Source organism: Salvia miltiorrhiza, chromosome 1 (assembly GCF_028751815.1).
Source record: "Salvia miltiorrhiza cultivar Shanhuang (shh) chromosome 1, IMPLAD_Smil_shh, whole genome shotgun sequence".
Taxonomy (NCBI): domain Eukaryota; kingdom Viridiplantae; phylum Streptophyta; class Magnoliopsida; order Lamiales; family Lamiaceae; genus Salvia; species Salvia miltiorrhiza.
The window spans coordinates 9,518,237-9,527,218 of NC_080387.1; the positions used below are offsets into that span (position 1 = coordinate 9,518,237).

Consider the following 8,982-nt stretch of genomic DNA (forward strand, 5'->3'; position numbering starts at 1 on the left):
AGCTTCAGAAGCAAGTAGCGGACTTGATGAGGCAAGTACAGCACCTCAGGATGAACCAGGTGGAGGCTCCACCCGCTCACGCGCCACCAGGAGAAGGTTGTGGCATATGTGGCGAGTATGGCCATGGAGCCAATGAGTGCCATAGGATGGGCGAGCGTACTTATGGAAGAGGAGTAGAAGTCTTTGCTGCACAAGGGTATTCGAGTAGGCAACTCCAGGGTCACATGCAAGGACACGGGCAGAGTTCTCAATACTGTCAATTCTAGCAGCCTATGGGTTATCAGAACCAGCAGCAGTTCTACCCACCTCAGCAGCACCAACCTCCAGGCCCCTTATTTGAAGATCAGATGCAAGCTTTCATGCAAGCTAGCAAACAGGCGATGGAGGCTCAGAGTGTTACCATCAAGCGCCTCGAGACTACAGTTGGGCAACTAACAGGAGCTTTGAATCAGCTGCAGCAAGAACAGCCAACTGGGAAGTTCCCAAACCAGGACAAACAACCGCATCAAGCTCATATCGTGGTGGTAGTCAAGGAAAATGCCCCAATAACCATGGGGAAATGGAGAAGCAAAACAGTGGAAGCAATCAAGGCTACACAATGCCCCAGTGAGCCACTGCCACCTGTCACTGTTGCACCAGACCAACCACCACCCAAGCAAGGAGATCCAGGTAGCTTTATTTTTGATATTAGCTTAGGTGGGGTTGAAAGGGTTTTTGGAATGCTTGATTTGGGCGCGACAGTCAATTTGATGCCGCTTGATATTTTTGAGAAATTGGGTAATAAAGAGCTGAAATGCATAAATATGAAGATAGAGCTAGCTGATGACTCTATTAGCAGCCCACGGGGCCTTGTTGAGGATGTTGAGGTTGTTGTGAGGGGGATTAGAGTTTTGGCTGATTTTGTTGTCCTTGATGTGGGAAAAGGGATTAGAGGAGAGAATGGGCATCTTATTTTGCTTGGCCGACCTTTTATGGCCACCACCCATACTCGTATTGACGTGAGTACTGGAAATTTGAGTATGGCGGGGGCAGGGAGGTCTGTAACTTTCTCTATTTTTGATAAGAAATCTCCTACTCGTACCCCCCTATTGCAAAACTGTTCTTATGTTGAGACTTTTGATGTTTTGGATGAGGACTGTATTGTGCAGGACTTTCTTTATAAGTTACAGGAAGAGGACGAGATTGTGGAAGAATTCCTTGCTAACTTGCAGGATGAGGTTGACATTGAGCAGGAATTTCTGAAAAAACTGCAAGAGAAAGATGATATAGAGCAAGGCTTTCTGTGTGCCTTGCTACTGGAAGAGAAGCTTGAGGAGGTTGTGTCACTCGATCTCCTTGGATGTGTGGATAGAAGACCATCTCATGATATGAGCATGGAGCGCTCATTTGGAGGACCTGCAGCTGCAATTCACGAAGACGTGTTTACACAGGCACTTAAGCAGCTGACGCTTCAATCGGATTTTGGTTAAGGGATCCTCTGAGTCGGGCTGGCGACTTAAAAACTAGCGCTGCATGGGAGGCAACCCATGTTTTTCTTGCTTTCCCTTGTTTTCGTTTTTCTTTTGTTTTGTTTGGGTTTGTGTTTCTGTTATTTCTGTTGTTTGGTGTAGGTTGGTGCGTTGGGGACTGTTTGGTTTATAGATGAGGATTGGCAAACATCGTGGGATACTACGGCTCGCCACTTGGATCGATATTCAGGGAAGTTTTTCTCTTTCACCCCTCTTTTTGCGAGCACTGAGGACAGTGCTAGATTTTAAGTGTGGAGGGGGGGTGTTTGTTGATCCTATGGGTTTTTGTTGTGTTTTTGGGCTTTCTTGTGTGGGGCAAATGGTCTCCTTTATCTTGATTGTTGCTTGGCTTCAAGTAATAATGCACACTTTGATGAGTTGTTCACAAGTAAATTTCATGAATTGTGTTGGCTTGGTTGCTATCTTTGTCTCTCAGGCTATGCATATTCCTCACTTGATGTAAGTTGTTTAATGTTTTGGATGCAACACCCTTATGAGCTATTCATGACGTGATTTGTCCGGTAGATGCTAGAGGGAGTGTTTTCATTGTGATAGCCTACGATCTTATCCCTTGAGTTTGAATGTTGGTTTGTTGTGAAGTTTTCTATAGCTCTGGGTCTCTGCTCCTCTGACGGTAGTGTTATGAGCATGGAAAACCACGTGAGAACATTTTGGATTACCTCCAAAAGTGTTGATCTCACGAAAGTTGGCCCATCTATTGAGAATGGAATAACATCACCTTGAAAAGAAAGATGTATAAAATTAGATTTGGTTTGATTGTTTATCATCTTCAAGGAAAATGGGATTTGATTATAAAGGCAATCACATTAGGGAATTCACCTCTAGCGGAGAATCGGGTCTGATTGGATTGAATTGTATCATGTGGTTGTTGCTTCTTAAAATCTTAACAATGAACATCTCGTGAGGAATGTAATGGCTAAGAGACTTAGATTGGTTGGAGATGTGAATGGTGAGGAAGTTTTCTTGTGAACTATCATTTGGTGTCGTGACTTTGCTTGAGGACAAGCAAAGGATCAAGTGTGGGGAGGTTGTTTAGCCCTATTTTTTGATGAATTTGTGGGTGTTTACGACTTATTTTGACTTTTATTTTGGTCTCTTTCACTCAAGAGTTGATTGATTTGAGCTTTTGTGCTAATTTTGTTGTCTCAGGATTTTATGCTCAAATTGATTGATATGTGGACAAAAAATAAAGTCAGAATTTAGTTGATTGGTCTCAAGAATAACGAAGTTCGTCTCGATACGAGTTCGTAGGCCAAAACGGATCCAAAATCCGACTTGAAACGAGGGAGAACGGACCAAAATAAAAATGCTGCGCATTGCAGTCTGCGAAAGGCATAGACGGCGGCGCCGTATCACGGCGGCCGCCGTCACTGGGCGGCAGTTACGTTTTTCCATTTTAAAGTCGATTTTTAGGGTTTTTGGAACCATTCTCGACCCCAGCAGCCTCCTAGGCGATTTCCACTTGTTTTCTCTTAGTTTTAGAGTAGTTAAACCATCAACAAACATCTTTTGGCTTGTAGATTGAAGATCATGTTAGTTTTCATTACATCGGATTGAAGTTTCGAATTGTTCTCGCTGTAAGAATTAAGTTTATGTTTTCTTTGGATTGAATGCTAGTTTATTTCCTTTGCGTAGATTATTGTTGCTTCGAGTTTACTTGATGAATTAGTTGTTCTTTATTATCGCCTAGATAATCGTTGTTTATGATTTATTGAATTATCTAATGCTTTCTAGATTGCTAGCTAGAACCCTAGGTTTATTAGTTCCCTGTGTTCTTAATCTGCTTCCTATTTTCGCCTAGATAGATTTATATGCTTTCTGTTGATTCTGCATTAGATAATTTTACAAGCTTTATTTAATTACGCCTAGATTTAAAGAGAGAGTGTCAGACCCAACTACCCGATTAGAGTGCTTAGGTTTCCTTTCCTGTTTCCTGTGAGTAGCACGATCGAAGCCCTGCTAAGCCTTCCTTGATAGACGACTTGAGTCACCTTACCGCCCTAGGACGACCTCGTATAAATCCGAGTCCATCCGCTAGGTGTTTTTGGATGAGTCAGCGCCGATCATAGAAATCACATCAGACCAGAAGGTCAGAGGGACATGAGCAAGAGTATTCCTCTGGGAAGCAGGACCACAGGGTTCACAAGCGTCATCACGCCCACGACTCACCTAAGGAAAGAAGAGAACACGGGAGGCATAAGGATGACAAGAGGGCCAAAACATCAAGGGTCCCCACTACTGTCAGCCGGAGTCATTTCTCCGCTGACATTCTGGCGGATACTCTGCCACGTAGTTACAAGCCCATTTCGCTGGATTATGATGGTACCACCGATCCGGAGGTACACCTTAACCGGTTCGAAGGACTGGTTACACTTCACATGTACACGGAGGGCATCAAATGCCGGATATTCTCTACCACTTTAACTGGACCCGCCCAGTTGTGGTTTGGTACGCTTGCCCCAAATTCCATTAATTCGTTTGAGGATTTACAGACACGTTTCTTGAGGCAGTTCGCGAGTTCGCGAAGGGTTGGGAAGTCAGCTCTTTCCTTGATGGACATAAAGCAAGATCAAAACAAAACATTACGGGAGTATACTGCCAGGTTCAACCTCGCTGCTCTGGAGGTGCCAGAGACGGAATCACAGATCAGAAATTGTGCTTATGTCAGAGGGTTAAAACCGGGGCTCTTCTTCGACGAGCTACATATCAGACCGGCCCAGGATTTCGACAATATCATGGCTAGGCTGCCAGGGTACCTGCAATTGGAGGACGCCAAGATGGCGCGGAAGGCCGAGAATGATAAGCACAAGGCTTAGAAAACCGAGGATGCACCGGAGCGGAACAGCAGACATCAGGGTCCTTTCAGAGGGTTTCCTCCAAGGGTACCTCCTCCACAGGCAGAGGGGCCACCCCGTCAGCAACGCAATGTAAACGAAGTTAATCGTTTTGACGAATACACCCCCTTGAACAAACCGCAGGAGGAGATCTTTCATCTAATCAAGAATCAATCGTTCTTTAGGGCGCCGGGAACTTACAGGGATGGACAGCCGCAACAAGGGCCTAACAACAAATTGTGTGAATATCACAATTCTTATGGGCATTATACCAAGCACTGTGGGCATCTTAAGCATCAGTTGGAGCTCTTAGTACGCCAGGGTAATCAGGACCAGTTTATAGCCAGAGGAAATGAAGGCCAAGGTTAAGGACCAGAGCAGAGAAATGAGCGGAGGCAGGATCAGGGAAACAATCGGGATCGCAGGCCAGAGGACAATCGCGATAACCGCAGAGGCGCGGTAGAGGATCGGGCACCCCCCTTTCCACACAGGAGAGAAGTACATATGATTTTCGGGGAGAATGGGATGCCAACATCCAATAGGGCCAAGAAACAGGTTGTACGCGTAGTGAAATCAGGGTACTACCCCAAGCAGGTGATGGAGATTACGGGCGCGGCAGAGGAGCCGGTTATTAGCTTCGGGTCGGAGGACCTGAGATCAATCATGTATCCTCATGATGATGCATTGGTCTTTACAGCGGATATAGCAACTTGCATCGTGCACCGCGTTTTCGTAGATTCGGGAAGTGCGGTAAACATCCTATACTTAGAATGTCTTCAGAAAATGGGAATCGAAGCCAACATCGAACCTACGAATTCACCTCTATTTGGATTTGGGGGAGAGATTGTCATGCCATTAGGATTCATGGAGCTGCCAGTCACACTCGGCAGAGCGGATGCTTGTAAGAACAGGATGGTCCGATTCCTGGTGGTGGATATGCCTAACCCCTCATATAATGTGATGCTCGGCCGCCCTGTTTTGACAGCATTCAGAGCAGTCATTTCCATGTTCCACCTAAAGATGAATTTCCCCATCGGAGGGGGAAGAGTGGGAGAAGTATGGGGCGACCAAAAAATGTCAAAAGAATGCCATGTGCGGATGCTTACACACTCTTCGGGGCAGAAAATGGAAAGGATAGCAGAGGGACCAGACACCCGGAAAAAAGGGAAAGTGGGCGAAATCACTGCTCCGGTAGAGGAACGATAGGAGTTAGCGGGATTGTTGAAAGATCGGGATAGTACAGAGAAATCCACTCCGGTGTCCACCAGTGATGTGTGCAACATGATAGAATTATTTCCAGGGCGAGAGGGCTTCCAGACTAAGATCGGGTCTTCCATGAATGAGCAAACTAAAGAGGAGCTAATCAACTGCCTTCAGAGAAACGCAGATGTGTTCGCCTTCAGCATAACCGATTTAAAGGGAATAGACAGAAGGTTGGCAGAGCATTGCCTCAATGTAGATCCTAACGTCAAACCAGTGAAACAAAGAACGAGACATTTCGGGGCTGAGAAAGACGCCACAATCAGAGAACAAGTACATGGGCTCCTTGACGCGGGCCATATCGAGGAAGTACAATATCCCGAGTGGATTTCGAACGCCGTAATGGTAGCAAAGAAAACGAATACTTGGCGAATGTGCGTGGATTAAAGAGATTTGAATGCCGCCTGCCCAAAGGACCATTATCCTCTGCCGCGGATTGATCAGCTAGTGGACTCTACCTCTGGTTGTGCGGTATTGTCAATGATGGATGCGTACCAGGGATATCACCAAGTGAAGATGCACGAAAGGGACATTGCTAAAACAGCTTTCGCCGTTTGCTGTGGGGTTTTTAGTTGGAAGAGTATGCAGTTCGACTTGAAAAATACGGGGGCTACGTACCAACGGATGATGGAAATTTTTTTCAAAGAACAACTTTCAAGGAATATATCAGTCTATGTGGACGACATGCTTGTGCGCAGTGTCAGAGATGAGGACCATGTCTCTGACTTGGAAGACGTCTTCACGGTCATCAGAAATCACCGGCTCATGCTCAATCCAGCGAAGTGCACCTTTGGGGTCACTACGGGAAAATTCTTGGGATACAAAGTTACTCCTGCGAGAATCGAGGTCAATACGGATAAGGTCAAAGCCATTATGGATATGACACCACCCAGAGGGATCAAGGAGGTACAAACTTTGAACGGGCGTATCACTGCTCTGAGTAGGTTCATCTCACGATCTGCAGAACGAAGCCTGCCATTTTTCAAGATTCTGAGGAAGGGGACTAAGTTTCAATAGACAGCGGAATGCCGAACAGCCTTTGACGATCTCAAGGCTTACTTAGCGGAGCTCCTAATTCTGACTAAGCCAGTTCCCGGGGAAACACTATACCTATACATAGCAGTGGGGGAAGAATCGATCAGCTCAGTGCTTATCAGAGAGGACGGGAATCATCAGAGACCAATTTACTTTGTCAGTAGGGTTATCCAAGGTCCCGAGCTAAATTATTCAGAAATCGAAAAGGCTGCTCTAGTAGTCATGGTCACGGCTCGAAAATTGAGACCATATTTTTTATCACATCGGGTAGTGGTGCGAACTGCATTACCCTTCAGACAAGTGTTGGGGCGGCCGGATTTGTCAGGGAGAATGGTAAAATGGGCTATGGAATTGGGGGGATACGATGTAGAATATGAGCCAAGGATGGCAATCAAAGCACAAGCCCTTGCGGACTTCATTCAGGAAACTACTCGCCGCCCCGTACAAGAGTTCTGGATAGCATTTGTCGATGGGTCAGTCACGAAGGAGGGATGTGGCATCAGAGTGTATATCGTGTCTCCAAGCTCGGAGGTGTATCAATTCGTCATAAAATTTACTTGCAAAATGTCCAACAACGAGGCTGAATACGAAGCTGTGGTCAGAGGAGCGCATATTTTGTCAGAGCTGCGGGCTGAATGTGTCATTATCAGAACTGATTCACAGTTGGTGGCTCAACAATTCTCAGGAAGCTATCATATCAAGGAAGACCGGATGCGGGCATATCATAATAAGATCAATGAAATGAAGAAAAAGTTCATGGAATTCAAAATCGAGCAAATTTCTCGAGAGGAAAACACCAAGGCAGATTTACTGGCACGAGTTGCCATCGCAGTGGAGCAGACCTGGAGTGATGAGATTACGCTGCTCTGCGATACCAGAGAAATGAGGACTTCACAGGTTTTCTCGGTGGAAGTTCGGGATGATTGGCAGGCCCCAATCATACACTTTCTTAAGAAAGGGGAGCGGCTGAGTAAAGAATCTAATCAAAGGGCTCGATATGAGAATTATTGCTTGATTAATGATCAACTCTACAAACGTTCTTTCACCCATCCTCTATTAAAATGCTTATCTCCCGAAGAAGCTAACTTTGCTCTAAAACAAATTTATACAGGTTGCTGTGGTGGGCACAAGGGATTCAGGGATCTTGTACGAAAAATTATTCGGGTAGGGTTCTATTGGCCAAACATCAACAAAGATGCCAGAGAGTTCGTTCGCAAATGCGAAGCTTGTCAGAGACACGCTGGAAGAATCAATGTCCCAGGAGAAACCATGGGAGTCATGTACGCTGCATGCCCATTTGATAAATGGGGCATAGATATCGTTGGGAAATTACCCACGGCACCAGGGGGCAAATGTTTTCTCATTGTGGCAGTGGATTACTTCTCCAAATGGGTCGAAGCTGAGGCCGTGGCAAAGATCGACGAAGTGATAGTGGAGCGGTTCATCTGGTGAAACATATGTTGCCGATATGGAGTCCCTAGAATTATTGTGTCGGACAATGGAACCCAATTCACAGGGCAGAGGATTGCTGATTTCTGTGATCGAATGGACATAGCACAACGTTTCGTGTCAGTGGCTCATTTGCAAGCAAATGGGCAAGTAGAGTTGGCAAACAGATCAATCTGCGAAGGGATCAAAAAGCGGCTGAACCAGAGCAAAGGGAAGTGGGTCGAGGAGTTGGACACTGTCCTCTGGGCCTACCGACCTAGCCCAAAGACAGCAACTGGAGAGGCGCTTTTTACTCTGGTATATGGATCCAATGCAGTGATACCAGCAGAGGCTAGATTGGAGTCATATCAGATTACAACTTACAACACAGAGCAAAATTGTGAACTCCGCAGAGCAGAGCTCGATCTGGTGGAAGCGCAGAGGGACGAAGCCCAAGTCAGAGTAGCGAAATATAAAAGCATCATCAAGGCGGGATACGACAAGAGGGTCAGAGCACGAAAGATATCTAAGGGCGACCTAATCCTCAAGAGGGCCGATGCATTTAAGCCAGTGGGCAAGTTTGAACCTAATTGGAAGGGGCCCTTCATCATCACCGAGGTCCTGGGTGGCGGAGCGTACACTTTGTCGGATCCAGACGGCAGAGCTCTTTCCAGACCGTGAAATATCAATACTCAATATAACAAATTGTAGACCGAATACTCTTTTTCCCCACTGGGGTTTTAACGAGGTTCGAGGCCATAATATCAATAAAATCGGATACGTGGTTCTAGGGAATTCCCTGGTGTTGACTCATTTACTTTAAGTTATCTCTTTTCCAGTTACACATTTTACTTAACATGTTCATGCAGAGCATTGCACATGTCACCAGAGGGGGG

At 45.9% G+C, this 8,982-nt stretch overlaps 1 protein-coding gene across 1 annotated transcript; it reads left to right on the forward strand.

Annotated features, from left to right (window-relative positions):
* The first annotated feature begins 6,988 nt into the window (after nt 1-6,988).
* Nucleotides 6,989-8,767, forward strand: LOC131016432 (uncharacterized). The gene is made up of 2 exons (XM_057945155.1): nt 6,989-8,012; nt 8,175-8,767. The coding sequence occupies exons 1-2, from the start codon at nt 6,989-6,991 to the stop codon at nt 8,765-8,767; spliced, it is 1,617 nt and encodes a 538-aa protein (XP_057801138.1).
* Nucleotides 8,768-8,982: the final 215 nt, after the last annotated feature.

Excerpts from the sequence above, each read along its gene's own strand:
- LOC131016432 (XM_057945155.1), top strand. The coding sequence starts at position 6,989 with ATGGTAAAATGGGCTATGGAATTGGGGGGATACGATGTAGAATATGAG. Across the intron at positions 8,013-8,174 it reads CACGGCACCAGGGGGCAAAT|GGCAGAGGATTGCTGATTTC; the intron begins GTTTTCTCATTG and ends CCCAATTCACAG.